Source organism: Notamacropus eugenii, chromosome 5 (genome assembly GCF_028372415.1).
Source record: "Notamacropus eugenii isolate mMacEug1 chromosome 5, mMacEug1.pri_v2, whole genome shotgun sequence".
NCBI lineage: Eukaryota > Metazoa > Chordata > Mammalia > Diprotodontia > Macropodidae > Notamacropus > Notamacropus eugenii.
In genome coordinates this window covers 291,746,773-291,765,532 of record NC_092876.1, presented here as the reverse complement: position 1 = coordinate 291,765,532, position 18,760 = coordinate 291,746,773, and the positions used below count along the sequence as shown (strand labels likewise).

Genomic DNA, 18,760 nt, shown 5'->3' with positions numbered 1-18,760 from the left:
GAAATGAACTCAAGTAAGTAATCTATAACTGAGAGAGAAGTCCATGGGGGGTTAAGGGACCATTGGGTGCAGTAAGTCTAAAGAATAGGTCTAATAAAAGTAAGTTAGAAAGACATGAAGGCAAATTTATTTTTAAAAAAGGAAATGTCACAGTTTAAAATTGTGGAGTTGTCACCATTATGAATGATGATGACGTCTAACATATCCCTTTGGGTGGCTGAAGTAAAGTGAAATTTTGGATAGTGGGATTTATTAGGCTGATAAATTGGAGAACAGGGTGTTTGAGGGAACACCAACTTGTATAGACAGTTCTTGCTTCACATTAATTTGCATTATGAAAATTTGACTTTACCTAAAGAATTCTGAAAGAAATCTACATCCCTCCCCCCCCAAAAAAAGCCTTTCTGCTAACCTTACTCTCCAGTACTGTGCTTTCTCTCTGTTCCTGCTCCTCAGCTCCACCTTCCACAGCCTTCCACTATCCCCAAACCAAACCGAAAAAAAACATCTAAACAAACAAACAAAACAACCTTGAAGTGAAAGCAGAAGGGACTAGCAAACATTCTGACAGTGTTAGTGGTTTGGCTTGAGATGTACTGCATAGAGAGAGGGGCCACTCCACCTACCCACCCATGTGTCCACCTTGGGTGTCTGCATTCTATCTGTCCACTCAGATAACACATATCTGTCTCCATCCCCACATATTGCCCATCCTCTCCTGTCTGTGTTCATGTCGAACCCCCATTTGTTGCCCCACCTTCCCCTGTTCATGTTCTTGGCTCTGGCCAGGTCACATGTGGCTAGCTATGGTTCTCCTTGTTCCTCCTTCTGCTTTCTCTTCTCTGTTCCCCCAACCCCCACTAGGAGGTGTGAACCATGTTCCCATCCTTCCCTGCATAGGTGAAAGGCTCCCTTTCTGTCTCCTCTTTTCCCTACTCCTAGGGCAAATTCTCAGTACATAAAAATCACTTTACATAGAGGTCTATGGAACAGTCCACTTATGTAAAACCAAGAACTGTTTGTATATGTCTCCAAGTATTAGGACAGGGGTGAAGATGAAGATCATGCATGTATTATAATAAACCAGTCAATAAAGAAGGGAAATTTTCTCTTATTGGTAATATATATTCCCTCTATTATTCTTTTTTGGAATCTGTTCTTCCCTTTTCCCTTTTAATGATTCTGCTGAGATAAAATAACAGCACGGTCCTACAGCTACTTACATGTGAGAAATGGGTGTGTGTGTGTGTGTGTGTGTGTGTGTGTGTGTGTGTATGAAGAATTCTTTAGAGAATTTGGTCATTCTGGAAAATAATTCATGAAAAAATATCTAATAATAAAGAAAATTATTTTGATGGTAACATTAGTAGCTCTGTAGACAGATAGTGTGAACACTAATTTAGTTGCTGTAAAATACATTGTATAAATAAAGCCTTTTCCCCATTTATTTCAACACTGAAATTAGAATTTAAAATTACTAAGGGTAAGGTTATTCCAATTACAGGAAAGAACATGTAAATTAAAATTTAGGTCTAATCTCTAGGTTACCAAATTGCATGGTCTGGACTTCATTTGCTTATAATGTCACTAACATATTCACCTTTCAGGATAAAATATTCTCTACAGCTCTAGATAAGCACAGATGGAATTGCTTTGTTCCCCATTTGGTCTGTTTTATGTGGTCATAATCTTGCACATTTATACTTTTATTTCTTTTTTTCCTACCTTCTACCATACTAAAATGTTAGCATTTCAATCTGTCTTTTAATTTTCAACTCTACAATGAATTTCAATTGCATGGTGGAGCCAAGACCAAACAGCATGAAGAGAAGAGTTGTTAACTGTATTACTTTTTATCTGAAGTTTACTCCATGGATTACATGAAAAGATTGATTTATTCCAAGTCTCCATGATGTAACACCTTTATTGAATTCTGTCTAATAAAAACGAAACCACTTCGCAAGAAAATAAACTTCTTCCATATTCCTGAAACTTAAAAATTGCTGAAAGGCTAGAAAAGTACATTGATTTTCACAGGTTCAAAAGTAGAATGCTTTCATTATAAAGCCAAATTAATAATTTCCATCATTTTTCTCTTGCTTTCTCTATAACCTGAATGGTCAACATGGCATTATAAATCAGGTATATTCCTTTTATTTTGGACAAGGTATTTGTGTTTAAGAAGATAATTAACTACTTTGTAATTCTTACTCTCTGAAAAAATCAAGTAAATATGAGAAATCAGTGAGGTGATACAACAACCAAAGTTAGAAATAAAATATAGGCATAACATATAGAGATTTCTCTCTCTTTTTAAATTTAAGTCAGAATATTTGTGGCTATGGATCAGCAATAATGTTCAAGAGAAATGACACCATACCATGATTCCATGAACAAAGTGAAACAGGGTTTAAACAATTTTTGGTTAGTTTAAGAAAAATAAAATCTTTCTTTCTCACAAGGTAGCAGTTATACTTCTTTTATCCAGAAAAAAAGTACAAACCTCTGTTACCCTGGGTTCTTTTTAAAAATACATATCTTGATAACTATTTTAACATAATTGATTTCCTCTGTAATCCTGTATATTTTATTTCAAAAGACTTAAACTAAATACATTTAAATAAAAAATAAAGCATTTAAATAAGATTCTGAGGAGTTTATTGGCTTTACCAGACAATCAAAGGGGTCAAGGACAGAACAATGATTAATATTTTTTGTTCTATATCCTTGTTTAATTATTTCATTGTCCTTTCAAAAAGTCTTTTTATAGAGGGCATTCCATGACCCATTTAGTCTATGGTCAGCTAACTTACTTCCTTAGAATACGAAGTCAAATGAGGAATTTTAAGTCAATCTAGAAGTTTATGGTTTATGTACTGAATTTGAAAAGTAGCCAGAAGCAAATCCTGGTCTTCTTTTGTGGCTTAATGTAAGTTAAATGTGGATTGTTTTTAAGAGATTAGTTCAAGGATCAGTAATGAATTCAGTAGACTGGCAAGTGCAAGAAATTAAAATGTATTTCAAACAAATATACTTTGCTGTCAATTAACCAATCAATACCTTTATCTAGAGATTAAAAACTTCATCACTAAAATCATAGGATCAGATACTGACAGAATAATAACAATAATTGAATTAGTGTATCAGAACTGATTCAACAAGAAAGGAGTGTATTGCATGAACTCACATCACTTTGGTACCATTGTGAAGGGTTTATTATTCAAAGGACTAAAATGTCCACACGAAACAGAGATCATGTGAGCCTAGAAAGAGAATAATTTCTCCAACCACAATGATGGATCCCATTGAGTTTTGTTTTGCAAAATTTATACTTAATTTGAAAAATAAATATATAGTATTTTCTTTCTTTAAAACTTCAGATATTTCATAAGTCTTGAATGCATGTTTATTCCCCCCAAATCTTGGTCAACATCATACATACTTACCAACTGGATCTTTTTGATTCTGAAAGAGAATTTTGCTATTACTGCCATCCATATTTGCCATATTTATAGTGTTTCCATCAGTCCAGTAAAGTTTCCTTAAAAAAAAAAAAAGAAATTAATCAAATATGAGGTCTACTAGACCTATCTGTAGTGGTAAATATAGAGGAAAAAATTAAGGAATATAATAAACCCAGAATCATACAGGGCATTCAAGTCTTCATCCAGTGGGAATGAGGAAGGGCAGTCTGGTTTTTTGTGGGTTTATTGAGACTATCTAGCATGGAAAATATTTTTTCTTTAATTAATACAACAACAAAAAAAACTTCTATATTTGGTCTACGTGAAGCAGGGATTATCTAAGTAAGGCAAAGTTAGCACAGATGTTTGGAGATTTGTTCCAGAGAAGGGGAGCAAAAGTGTAGTGGTCAGAGACTTCCCTATGTATCTGCAGTTCTATTCTCAACCAATTCTGCTTCTTCACATTCCCTTGTGCAAGGTGGATGACTGCCTACCTGCTAACCTCACCTTTTTCAGTAACTCATTTTGACCCAGGAGAAAGAATTAGGCTGTCCCAGATAAGTTGTTAATAATCAGAGAAACTATTGATGTGTTGTAGAAGTGCCTATTTCATTTAAGGTACTTGGAATAAAATGCTAAATATGTGTGTGTATAGACGCATGTATATATGTGTATATCCATATATGTATGTATGTATGTATGTACATGTACATACGCACATATGTACTAGGGCTACAGCTTGGCTGGTCTTTTTGGGGGTAAGGGGGTTATTTTGTTTCCTTGCTCCCTGAGGTACAAATAGTTCAGTACCAGAAGAATTGTGATCCTCAGTTCTACTTTGCTTCTTGTTACATTTATAGAAGTGCTTTCCTGGCTTTTTGCTATGATGCTGCAGCAGGAAGAGCCAGATTGTTTTATTATAATGTTACATCCTTTTAAGTGCGTTCTTTTAGCTCCTAATTATTAAAGTAGTTTGTAACTGAATTTTATGGTTCAAGAATGCCTATTGCATTTTAAGACCTTGAACCTAAAGGGTTGCACTAATCCGGACTTAGGCTTGCCTTATAATAATGGTGGATGCATTATCCTGCAACCCAAATTAGTTATGGGGCATTCATTCTCATTCTCCCCTTTTTTGCTTATGAAGCCATGACAGACCATCAAGAGAACTGTGTGCAAAAGATAGGCAATCATAAATAAATATGCCTAAGAAGGAATGAAAATGAAAATAAAGCCTTCCAAGTCTTTGTAACACACTACTTTTCATAGTTTAGTTCTCTCAAAACAACCAATGCGGGAACAAGGCTGATGAGATATGGTTATCTTTCTCTGTGTGTATCTGTCTGCTATCTAGCACAGGATCTGGTTTTGTGATTTCATTCTTATGGGAACTTAGCAGCTGGAGGGTACACCTGATAGAGCACCAGGCTCTGAATCAGAAAGTCCTAAGTTCAAACCAAACCTCAAAAACTAGGTAGCGCTCTAACCTTTGGCAAGTCGCCTAAACCCTGTTTGGCTCAGTTTCCACATTTGTAAAATGGGGAAAATAGCAGCACCTCCCTCCAAGGATTAGGTAATAATAGTAAATTGTTTAGCACTGTACCTGGTGCATAGTAAGTGGCATATAAAGGTTAGCTATTAGTGTTATTATTAAAACTCCTAGGTAAAAAAAACTCTAAGTAAAGCAAGTTGACAGACTTGCTGCAGTTTATGGTTTTAGAAACTAAATTATATGTATATTATATATATACACATATACATGTATATATATGTATGTAATAATGTATTCATAAAGCAACACACTGCAAATCTTAATTTTATCCACATTTTCTTTATTTCTCTTTTCCTTCCACTTTTAGAAATAGAAGTTCATAAAACGCTACAAGTGTATGATACTTGTTTTTATAAAGTTGTCAAAAACCTGTGACCTCTCTAGCCATCTATCTTGTTAGATTTCAATAGCCCCTAAGCCCCATACTTAACGGGCCTACTGCATTGTTGCATGGTATTTGATACCAAAGTATGGCAGAGTTTTCTGAAAATGTAGAAACAATCATACTTTACCCCCTGACTGGGTGAGCTGCAAGGCATTGTGGTTTATCAATTCCATGTATAATTGAAGTTTTCAAAGAACCATCTAATCGCGCCACATTAATTTGGGTTTCATCAAATTCTGAGCTAATCCAGTACAAATTTCTGGATACCCAGTCCACAGCTAGCCCTCGGATGCTCTGAATATCTGTAAGAGAGGAAAAAAGAAAATTAAAAGTGAATGAAGTTTCTCATTCTGTTAGTTCTCCCAACCAAGTCATTTTCCATCTCCAGGAAAATTTAATTTACACTTTAATTTGTTAGCTAAAATTGTACAAGATTGTAATCTCATTCCCTTATCAGCCCTTCTTGAGGTATGAATAATCATTAATGTCTTATTGCTGAGGCAGTTGAAAACCTGAAGCAACAATTAGCATTGAAATTACACTAATAGTCAACGAGTAAACACTTGGAGTAAAAAATAGCCAGTAATCTTATTGTCCAAGGCTACCCAAATGCAAATCAGGGTAATCAGTTCTTCAGTTGGTAGGACATTTTTCTTGTTTGGAGAAAAAAAGCGTTTTCTGGTCAATAAGAAATGAGCTGTGTACCTTACCTCCCCAAACCAATTTAATTATTTTTTCTTCTCCATAGTAAAACTGGCATTACTTAAAACAGGCCATTTTTGTTGACCTGCCTATGCCCATTTTATGTAGAAATAAGATGGAATGATTCAACTTCTAAAAGATTCACCAGAATTTTACTTCTTTCAAAGTAGATAATTAATGGGAATTGACAGTGATAGGAAGGGAGGAAAGTCCTTTTCACATTCCTAAGACAAATTACTGCACTCTAATTAAGATTGGATTCATTAAGTCAAATATGAATATTTGGTTTGCTGTATCTTGATCATATAATTAAGAGATCTAAACACCACATGTTTTAATTAGAAGGAAGAAAAAGTCTAAAAAGCTTTAGAAAGCATTAAGGTAAAAAGAGTGCTAATTTAGAAGCATTCTGACCTGGGATGTTTGAATGTTTTCCATTACTGCTTTATGTGTTGCCTGCAATTTCCAAAGGCCTGAGACACTTTCCATTCATTACACTCCTTAGAACTTATTTTCCATATTCCCACTTCTTTAAGAAATATATAATACATGAAGAAGAATATCTTAATGGAACATTTTTAGGAAATGTATAAATGAAGGCTGTCATGGACTACCCCTACAGTACACAGAAAGAAGCAGGACCTTGAGAATAGGTGATTTAGGGAACTCTTCATGTAGATCTGAGGAGTTCTGGGGACTCACAACCCCCCATAAATTTTTCTCACAATTGACATGTGAATAAAATTTTAACCACTGAACTATTCCTTGTGATTAAGGCTTTGTGCCTTCTGAAGGGCCCCACTAAAATGTTTCTTATCTAAGACCAGTCAACAATTTAGTACATAGGTAATGAGATTAGCTTGCTGTTAGCTGGCAAGGCCCTGAAGGAACGGAATGTGGTCTAGCTATGCTTTGCTAAGACATAGCATTCTCAAAATATGGAATTCTGTACAAGAGAGGCAGACCTGAGTAGAGGTCAAGGTTAGCTTCAAGGGACTGACTACTAATTGGTCTCCTGCATTTAAATTCCTTCCCATTCCAATTCATTCCCCATAAATCTGCCAAATTAATATTCATAACACAGAGGTCTGACCATGTCATTGCCCAAAGCTTTCATGGCCCTCTGTTGCCAATAGGATAAAACAAAAACACCTCTGTTTGGCATATAAAGACCTTCACAATCTGGTTCCAAGCAATTTTATGAGGTTTCTTGCACATTCCATCTTTCTGCACTCTATAGCAAAGTAATGGCCAATCAAACTGATCTAGTTGCTTTCCCTGTATGACATTCTAGAATTATCCCCTGCTTATTTTAATCTGTTTGCAACTTGAGCTTTCTTTAAAGTTCAACTCAAGAGGCAACTGCTACAAGAGGCCTATCCTGATGCCTCTTCTTCCTCCAATCACTGTTGCTCTCTCACTAATTTCTTTATATTTACTTTGTATATAGCTTATATTTTCTTGTCTATGCAACCTGTTTCCTTCCTCTCCTCCTCTACACCCCAAATAAAATGCAAGTTTCTCTGGGGCAAGGTTTATTTCATCTTTATATCACTGGGATCTGTTATAGTACCTGATGTTTAGTATAAATTTAATCAATATTCCAAGAATGAATGAAAAGGTGCTTGGTGGAGTGAGCAGCTGGTAACATATATAATAAATAAGGAACTTTGGAAAAGAATAGGATTAAAGGATGTCATCAAAGAACTATACGACTTGGTCTCATGGCAAGGGCAAGGGACAACAGGTGACCAGCCTGAGCTGACACCTTTACAAGGTCAGAAGGAAGGAAGGTTTCTAGCATTTGGGTTGTGTTCCTTATAGCGAACTTTTGAGAGAACAGGAATAATATGTCAGGATCAGTTCAAGAACTACCTCCTTGGAGGCAATTCCTAAACTAAATAGGTTACAGATCCCTTTGGGAAAATGAATGCTCATGGATGAAGGGTAGGGAAAAAAATGGGCAAGGGATTCAATTCTATTCAACAAACATTTCTTGAACACATATGATTGCATTGTGCTAAATAATTGGAAGCATATAAAGGCTGAGAAAAAGATGGTCTATACCCTCAATGTATTTATGATGAAGGACTAACTGTAAGATACATGTAAATGAACTATAATATAATATAGAAAGAGGTAACCTATATCAGAGAAATATAAAATGCTATAGGCACACAACTGATGGAAATCACCTTTTCAGCAAAGTGACTCACAAAGGCTTTATGAAGGAGATAGCATTTGACCAGAACCACACAACTAAAATTTAAATAAGTAGCCTTATAGAAAAGGTGGCATGATGTTCTAGGCCAAAGGAGTAGCATAAAAAATACACAGCGGTGATAAAGGAAAACAGTTTTAGGAAAACAGTAAACTGTCATATTCTTATTGGGGAATATGGGACATAAAAAGGTGAGTAGTGGCAAAGAAGCCTAGAGTGGGGTGAGGTTGGGGAAGAGAAAATATAGCTTGGAAGGCAACTTCTTGAATGTTGAGAGAGAGGAAAAAGTGGACAGTTTTGAGATTTAAAGCCCAGATGACTAGGAGGATAGACTAGACTGTGGTGAAACAAACAAAATAGGGAAGTGAGGAATGGGTATAGGTTTGAAGAATAGGAACATGCTTGGGAAAATAATGAACATGGACAAGAAAAGGGGAATGGTAGAATCGTAGGGACTGCCTTAATCTAGTAGGCTGCAGAAGGGAGAGAGTAGGCAGAGAAGTGGGGAAAAGAGAGTGGGAAAAAGCTAAGGGAGAGGGCAGAAGGACAGAGAGGTATATGTCCAGTGAGATAGAGAACTCACATGATACCATATAAGTCAAAGAAAGAGAGTTTTAAGAAGCAGAGGACTTCAACAGATTGGGGAGTGATTTTTAAATTCTTTCAGTACTCAAATGATGGGGGGAAAATGAAAGTTTATCTTAGGGAATGGCAACTCCAAAAGATACCAAAAAGATACCAAAAAGACACCAGAACTTGTACAGTATGAGGGAGGTAAATATCTATCTTCTCACACTCTCCATCAAATGAAAGAAAAAGAATACTAGTTAAAGCTTCAGGTGATTTAAAAAAATATGATGTTTAAAACACTTGTTAAACTTGGTGGTCCCTGAATAAGTGTTATTTGTTTTAGGTCTCCTACCACCATCTATTCTTTTCCTTATCATTATTGTAGGCCTATGCTTTTATTTCTTTCATTCTCCCTGGATCAATTTTTAAGGAACAATTATTTTTAATTCTGATATTAGTGGTGCAACTAAACATGGTATCACTCAAAATGAGGAGTTGATAGTATTCAGTGTCAGTAAGATTTCTTTGAGGAAATGGATATCAAACCCAGTGAAAGGCAGACTTGAATTAGTGGTAGTAGATAGGGAAATGCACCGAGAGTCAGGAAGACCTGGTTTCAAGTTTTACCTCCGAAGCTCTTTGATCTAGTCTAGGGGTGGGGAACCTTTGGCCTCAAGGCCATATGTGACCCTCTAGGTCCTCACGTGCAGCCCTTTGACCAAATCCAAACTTCACAGAACAAATCCTCTGAATAAAATGATTTGTTCCGTAAAGCTTGGACTCAGTCGGAAGGCTGCATTTAAGAACCTAGAAGGCCACATGGCCTCAAAGTCTCAGGTTCCTCACCCCTCCTGTAGCCCAACTCCCTCCTTTTATACCTGAGGAAACTGAAACCTGGGGAAGAGAAATTGATTTGTCCAGGATAGACCAGTAAACGAGAAGGAGATTCAGGATTAGAACCCAAACTCCTGACCCCTGGTACAACGTTCTTTTCACTACACCAATGTTTCATTTTAGAGTTAGATTGTAAAGGAAGGAAAAAAGAAATATCAGAAACAGAGCACCCATTCATCACCTTCTGCCAGAGATATGATGGCCTTAAAATACAGAATGAGACATCAATTTTAAGACATGGCCAATGTGGCGATGTGTTTTACTGGATTATTTTTCTTATGTGAGTTGGGGGGAAGGGCACAGTGGGAGGAAGCAATAATAAATGCTTTTTAAAATAAATATTTTTTAAAGTCCTCTGGCATAAGGTTTGATTGATAACTTTGGTAGAATAGTTAATGAGGTCCAAAGTAGGAGGTGGAAGAGTGAGAATCAGGGTATAAACAGATGAAAAAGATGTCTGCAGAAATATGTGCAACCTTTGCTTTACTTCGTCATATTTCAGCAAACTTAGTTTTTAGAAGATGAGCTGTGAGAAGCCCATTTCAAGCTTTCAGACAAGCTGAGGGGGTACCTCTGCACCTAGAGAATGACAATTAGTTAGAGAGCAGGTAGGAAGAGATGCTCCTCATCTTTCCAGAGAGGTGAGTATCCTCATTGAAAGAGAAACCATGAACAGTTATTGCCCACATAGAGCTATGAAAGAGAACTCTCCAAACTGATGAATTCTGTGTGCAAACTGAAGTATGCTTTTTCATATAATTTTTCTTGATCTTTTTTTTACAAGACTTATAGGGAAATATGTTCTCATGATTTCACATGTATAACTGATATATTGTTTGTATTTTCAATGGCTGAGGGAGGGGTTGGAGGGAGAGAATTTGGAAATCGAAATAAAAAAACACACAAAAAATGTTTAAAATAAATAAATAATAATTTTTTTAAAAAAAAAGAAAAAGAACTCTCCAGCAAAGCTGGAAGGTGAAGCAACTAGGCATGTGTCAGAAAGAATGTCCTTACCTCTATTTCTTCCTAAAGACTTCCCCACTCTCCTTGACATTTTAAGTGATTTAACTGTGAATACTTCAGGTACTAACTCAAAGGATGTTTAAACATTCAGAACCTCTTTTGTTTGTCTGGGACAGTCTAAATGTTTAATTTTGTATGTTGTTTTGAGTCTGCATAAAAGATCTGTGCCTTAGTGGACTTTAAAACTGCTCTCTATGTTCAAAACCTGCTTCTGACTTTTACTAAATAGCTTTGTGATCCTAATTAAGTAATATAAAACACTCCAAGCCTATTGCCATGTTTGGAAAATGAGGGCAGTAATACTCATATTAATTATCTCATAATGCGACTCAAGTAAGGTAATATATGTAAACAAATTTGCAAACAATATAGTATTAAAAAGGGTGATGATAAAATCTTATGAATACAATTTCATTTAAAAGTTATTTATTGATAAGCAAAATGGCTTGTGTTAAAAAGTGCATTAAAATTTTTTTCTCCAAACTTTTATGCCCCCAAGAAACACCAAACAGATCAGCTTATTCCTTGGTATGGAATTTTGTTTTAAGATCTAATTTAAATCTGAGAACTTAATATAATGTTTTAAAAAAAAGATAATAATTTTTAAAAACTGACAACAACAACCATTTTCCTAAGCAGCAAAATTAGCAGAAATGTCACCTAGTGTCTAAACAGAATAGAAAGCTATTGGGCATCTTCTAGTGACAGAATGATCCAAACCTTTTTGACTGTAATAGGGGGAATGAAAGGATCATTTAATTGTGAAAATAAGTAACTTCTCAGGTGAAGGTGGATTTCTCTTAACTCTTGGTGAAATAGACATTTCTGAAGCAAGTGCACTGCAGTGCAGACTTTTGCATGTGACTTCCAACTAAACTCTTCTGCCCCCATTGGAAGGTGAGCTCATTGAAAGCAATGGACTGGTTACTTTTCTATATTTATCTCCAGTGCTTGGAGCAGTGTTTTAGGCTTAGAAGGTATCCCCCACCAAAAAAAAAAATATTCATTCATTTGTTCATTGATTCACTCATTCAACACCTCTGGTGCTGATTAGTATTACAAGACAATGAAAACATTTCAATTAATAGGTAATGTATAAAATGTTATTTTGTTGTTGTTTGTCCTTCATTCTCAAAGAGGACCATGACATCAGGAAGGTGCTGCCATGACTTGCAAGTGAATTAGATTTAAGACAGGGAGGGCTGTGCAAAGTCACCAATCTTATGACTATTCCTTAAACCCAAACCCCTTTGACTCTCTCTGATTGGCCAACAATAGCTTCCAGTCTAAGCCCCATTTGGTCATTGTTTGGGCCCTGATGGTTCAGAGGGAATATAAAATGTTACATTTCAAGCAGAGAAGAAGTTTGGCAGAATGGTTAGTGTGTTAAACTCGAAGTCAGGAAAATAGGTTCAAGTCTTGCCTCGGACAAAGAAAAGCTATGCAAGGCTTGGCAAATCACTTAACCTCCCTGATATCCTTGCAGTTCTCTAAGATTAGGAGTTATGTTGCAGGAGTGGAAGGAATTCCCCCCAAAACAAAACCATATGTCCTTGAAAGGGTAGCTATGTTGTACATTTATGTGAGTAGCTCTTTTCCCCTCCCAGATTAAAAAGGCAAGTGCCTATAAGGAACTGGGAAATGAGGCAATGTGTATTTTTTGTATCCTCCTGAAGGGCCATCTCTAGTTGCCCTAATGAATATCTGGCCACTGGACTCAGATGACTCTGGAGGAGAAAGTGAGGCTGGTTACCTTGCTCAGCCCTCCGTCACTCAGATCAAAGTTAATCACAAATCATGTCATCATCTCCCAGATGTCTTCGAAAATGAAGGACAAACATATTCTGTGAGTAGTCCAAGTTGCCTGAATGGAGACCCAGGTAGTTGGGTAAATTAGTTTGGCATCTCTGTCTCTTCAAAGGAAGGTAGATTTTGATGGCAAAAAGCTACCTAGTTAACTTGGAGTTTTCTGGCTAGATCTTCTCAAAGACCAAGCCTTAAATCCAGTTCACTCTGGAGCTCATGGATTGAATGACAATGGGTCCCTGCCCAAGCACCACTTAATGGGCATTTTTTGGGCCCTCCTGACTCAGAGTGAATGTAAATTCACTGTTTCTATTTTAGGCAGTAACCTGAGGATCTTTCCCTCCTAGTTTGAATTTTTTTTTTTTAATTAAAGAGTCCATCTCTTGACTCACTTCTAAAAGAAGTCTATTCACTGAATGGGTATTACTTCACTCAAAGTGAGAACCTGAAAAGGCTTTAGCCTAAAAGAACTAGGGTCTCCCATTTCATTTCTAGTTGTCCTGATGAATATCTGGCCAAGGACCCAGATGGCTCTGGAGGAGCTGTGGACCTTGCACAGCCCTCCCTCAATCAAATCAAAGTCAATTGCCAGTCTTTTCATCATCTCCCTGATGTCATGGTCTTCTTTGAGAATGAAGGAAAAAAAAAAGAAGCTAACATAGTACCTGATCTGCAGTAAGTACTCCTTAAGGTTTTGTTAGTGACTGAATGAACGTATGAAGGAATGCATGGACATCTGATCAACCTCCAAGCCATAGTGGTAATGCAGTACCTACAGGGATCATGTTAATTCTGTGACACTTTTTACCTAGCAAATCAATGGAATACCATTGTATCTCAGTTCCCTAAAGTTAAAGGAGTTGATACCAGTCCACTCATTGAAGTGAATTACTCATGTGATCTGGGTCTTTAGGAGATTCCTCATCTACAGGAAGGTCTTCAGGATTTTTCCTATTAACAACACCTACCTCCCAGGGTTGCATTGAGGATCAAATGAGAAAATAATTGTAAAGAGCTTAGTGCAGTACCTAGTACATATAAACATTAACTGTTCTTAGTATTAACAATAACTAGCAAGCTAGAGTGAGGTCAAAGGAAATAATTTTGATCAACTTCCTCCTCTTCTACTCTCCATGAGTACAAATACTGACTAACCCATGTAGAGAGTGGGGAGTGAGAGAGGAGCTGGGGAAAGAAGGGGATAAGAAAATGAAAGATTTCTTAATTCAGAAGGACCCAAATGATAAGTAAGTCTCTTCTGAAATTTCTACTTCTGAATCCTAAAATCCTTCTCATTATGACTGATGTGACATTTATAATTGTAACTTTAATGTCCAATGTATGATTTAAATCTCTCACTGCTTAATGAAGAATTTAAAGGGCTGCTTCTCTCCTGTTTTAATCATAAATATGAGAATAAGTGGCATGGAGGAAAGAGTATTGGATTTTGAGTTCCAGGGCCTGCATTCAAATGGTGGTTCTTTCATTTATTCCTTCTGTGACTTCTGGCTAGTGACTGCACCTCTATGTCTCTCCTCATTTTTCTTTATTTATAAAATAGCAGAGTTGAGCTAGATAATCCCTAAGATCCCTTCTAACTCTAAATCATTGATTCTATTAACTTCCTATTAGCAATATAGGGTGGGGGGTAAGTAAAAATTTTTCTTGGAAATCTGAAACAACTAAGATTGGAGTTACAAATATAAACAACGATATATAGGTATCATCAACTATTTAGATTCTACTCTAAAAATGGCAAATGTCAACGTGAAGCATCAAAAGATACAAATATGTGTCTAGATGAAGCACCAATGGCTTTGTGGCAGTGGTTCTTTAAGTATTTACCTCTTGAGATGACAGTTTCTAACCCAGTCCCATTAATAAAAGCACGTTTGATAGTTTGTGTTTTTATATCCGTCCAGTACAAACGTTCCTCTGAGGCATCAAAGTCTATGACAGTGACATCATCTATGTCTGGAACAGTAAAGGCTGTGATGAAGTTGAAATACGGATTATCTATATCCACTCCTCTTATTTCTGAACGTCTTGCATAAAGAAGAAATTTTTTCATTTCTAGAAAAGAAAAGAAGCAATCAGGTATTTTTTGTTTGTAAGGTTGACTAGGTCCAAATATCCTAGAAAGTCTATTTTCACATGATTGTTTAACATATGTTTTTCTAATTACTGAAAGCAATAATTAATATAAAATGGAGAACATAATGCTCATAACTTATTCATATTTAATTAACTCTTTACTGAAATGCACTTGTAAACCGAGAATTGCTGAATCATTTTTCTTCTAGTATAAATAAGGTGTTCAAGCAGTATCAAATGCATATGCAAATAGCATGAACAAATATATTAAAATATATAAGCTTTAAAAATGTCAAATTTCTAAATTTGTTCTTTGTATGATATCATAATTGAATCTTATTTTAAACTGAATGGAATTTGCAAGAATCTAACAAATCATTTCTTATATCATCACTGAATTACAACAAGCTCGTAAATTACTTAGGAAATCACGTTTGGTTGCAATTTTCTAAAACTAGTCTTCAAAGGACTGCATTGACTTTCAAAATCATAACTCCTTAGCTTATAAACATTAATGAAAAGAATTCCCATCATATTGAATTTATAGGTACCTTCCTTCAATGAATTGGAGCAACCTGAATAGGAAGAAACTTTGCTAATATTTCATTCTTTTTTATTCTTTAGATTAATTAAGATGCATTATTACTACCATATGGTACATGTATTGTTTCATTTTAATGAGTAACTTATAGCTAGAAAAATCATAAAATGTATGACTAAGACACTATGTTAAGCCATGGAAATCTTTATCTCCTCACCCTTTTTTTTTTTTAAAGACATAAGGTTACAAATACACTTTTCATTATTAAAAATAAGACTATTATAACTGCTTTCATAAATTTTATATAAATGTGCTGTTTAAAATCTGTCTTACATCTTGCAAAGTTATATATTGTACCCTATTTTCCCTCTAAATTGTTAATTCCCCCACTAAAATGATGCAAACATGACTTCAGGTGAAGTGCAGGCAGAGATGAAAGCTTTTAAGCACTTCTTTGTTATGCAGGCTACCTGCATCATCATTTTCTGATGATACACTTAACACTTATAAATCTCACTGTTTCCCAGAGATAAATTCTGCTAACACACCAAAAACAAAAGTAACAGAAAACATGAATAAGGTAATAAACAAGCAGCGTGTCCCATATTGCATATTTTCAAGTGTCTGCCAATCTTTCTGAAAGTAGATGAATCATCAACATGGCTAGGAAATAGCAGTGTCTCAGACATTTTCAAGGATGGCAAATCCTCTTCTGCTTCAGTCAGTGTAAAAATCTGAATTTTTATACAATCTAGACCAATTTAATTTGGATTTCTGGTAAACACTTGAAGAACCTTACCATAGCATGTCTTCTTATCTGGGGACAATTTCATCAGATGGGGGCAGGCACAAGCGGCACTCCTATTATGATTGATCAGACACATATGTGAGCATGGGCCTTTGCCATCGTTAGCTGCACACGGATTGGGAGCTGAAATTACACAGTGAAATATTAACAGTAAAGAGGAAACAATATATTAGACCACCTCCGAGGTTGACAGGGGTTATTCGCTTAATGATTCAAAGTGAATTTCACTCTATAGCTCCCATTAGGAGGGTGATTAATAGGACAATAATAGAAAATCATACACAGTGATCATATTAATAAAAACATTTTGCCTTACCAAAGATCTAACACACTGGGCCAACTCTTTCTGCTGCTACTGAGATAAATGGCAAATGTCACAGTGCCCTAGAAACACTAAGTATTCCATGAGTCTTTTTAAAAGGATTATTTATTCAATTTGGAAAACAGGAGGAATTCCAGAGAAGCATAATTACTGAACTTAGAATGCAATTACCTTAAGTATAATGTGATCTAGACATTAAGAATTTGAATGGTGGCAAGGGTTTTTCAAACCGACTAGTCTCTTCCAGTGTGACAGATACATGCCAACAAACCAACCCTGACAAGGATCCATGTTTTAAAAGTTTCTGAAAAAAGCAGCACATATATTTATATTCCCTAAGTAATCCAATCTAGTATCAAAAACCTTGACATTCAGAAACTTGTTTCTCAAACATTGGGGTAGTCTCTTCTCAGGTATACTATACAATTTTTTTTAATTTAAATGAACTTAGAAAAGAAATATATTTTTTATTGTCACTCATATGTCAATCTTCTCTATATGAGATGATCTGATCCCAGTGCTGTGGTGAGTTGTATTACAGAAAATTCATCGTACTATATTTCATTCCTTGAAAGCATGACTATTCATACTGATTCTTCACACTATTTTGAATTCTAATCACATCTTCCAGAGAAAAGCAAATACTTTCCATCATGATGTTATTTTTGAAATCTAGTTTTCTTTAGAGTTGTTTTCTTTTTTGAGAATAAGAATTAAATCAGAAATTACTGGATTTATGGTGGTAGCTGTTATTGTATAAAGAGTTCTTAGTGCACCTTCGCCTTTTCTTAGATTGTGGGATGCATACATTACAGTAGTCAGAAAAGAGAAAAGTGACTACCACTTGCAATAGGTTGATAAGTTTTGTGTTAATAGCCAGGTCCTATTTAAAAATAAACTACAGATCATAGTGACAGATAACCAAACATACAAATGATTCTTCAAAGAAAGAATTAAAAGTAATAGCTGGCAATATTCAACATGATGTTTGGCTTTTGAAAACTTTACCATGATTTTGTATTTAAGATTCAAGTCTTTATGTTGTCCAGATAATTTTGTAGATGTTCATAACAAAATATGGGAAACGATGAAACATTAACTACAGAGAACATATAGAGGTTCTCATGTGTAGCTTAGCTAGAGGAAAAATTTAATATTATACATTTTTGACACTCCAAGTTTCATGCTGTCTTTTTGAAGTTGAGGATCTTCAAAGATAGCCACACTCTTCAGAAACTTTATTGCCCAAATGAGAAGTTTAAAATGTTTCTTTAACCTTATTCATTCACGATGTAGATCTGAGATTTATACAAAGAGTAAAATTCCACTCAATATCTCCACTTGAGAAAACATTTCGGTTTTTCTGAGCAGCCAGGGTCTTAAGTCCTAGAATATTTTTTAAACTAATGGCATAAAGTAATTTTTTTTTCTTGAGAGGGCCCAAAGCATAAAGGATCTTAAAATAAACTCTAATACTATTTTCCCCAGATAATAGATGACAGCAATGAATAATTAGTTATGCATTTTCACATGGGAAATATAAAGTAAAGTTGCATTTATGTCTTTGATGAAAAAGCCAAAGGAAATCGAAAGAATTAGAAACAACTCATTCTCCTAAGGAAATCAATTCAAGGGGAATAAAACATTTTACAAATTTATTTGGCACAGTCAAAAAGGGAAAATGGGGACATGATGTTCCTCTTGACAAATAATTAAAAATCAAAGGAAAAAATAGTTGAAAATAAGTTCAAATAATGGGTTTGCATGGGAGTATGCAATGCAAACATAAAAGATATTCACTTTAAGGAGTTCAATGTGTTCTTATGTGTATATGTATATAAATAAGCTTAACAGTTAAGAAAAGTAAACATAAAAATGCATGAAAATCTCACCCCAATTCCTTAGTCTTTAATAAAGAAGGGCCAAATAAATTAGCAAACAGAAAAAAGTAAAGAAGATGCTTTAGCTCTGTATGCTTTACTTTTCGCAATTTAATTGAACTAACATTTATCGTTTCACTTTTGTGCCCTTTTTTTTGTGTGGTTGAAAGACAACTTGGTACAGTACAGAAGTATCAAGAACTAGCAACATTCCGTGTGACAATACCAGATTAAAATACAATTGAGAAATGTTGACCAAAATAAATAAAAATACAATACAATATAATGTTAATTACCTAAGGGCAGTAGGGATCCCTTTCTATTTGAGTCTGACACCACCAATCTAGTTCAACTTCCTAATTTTGCAGATGAGGAGAACGAATTCTCAGGAGATTAAGTGTTTTACTCACAGTGTCACAGAAAGTGACACAATGCAATGGGAATTCAGGTCCTTTGATCTTAGATTTGGTGGCTTTTCCCCTGTACCACACACAG

General features: G+C 35.3%; 1 protein-coding gene across 3 annotated transcripts in view; it reads right to left on the bottom strand.

The window, feature by feature from the left end:
- LRP1B (LDL receptor related protein 1B) overlaps positions 1–18,760 on the bottom strand; it is a 2,222,640-nt gene that overhangs the window by 736,176 nt on the left and 1,467,704 nt on the right. For all 3 annotated transcript variants that reach the window (XM_072613193.1, XM_072613191.1, XM_072613192.1), the window contains 4 exons: positions 16,055–16,186; positions 14,466–14,693; positions 5,529–5,703; positions 3,447–3,541 (listed from right to left, as the gene is read on the bottom strand). In XM_072613193.1, coding sequence (XP_072469294.1) covers positions 3,447–3,541; positions 5,529–5,703; positions 14,466–14,693; positions 16,055–16,186 — 630 coding nt within the window. The remainder of the gene's footprint in view (positions 1–3,446; positions 3,542–5,528; positions 5,704–14,465; positions 14,694–16,054; positions 16,187–18,760) is intronic.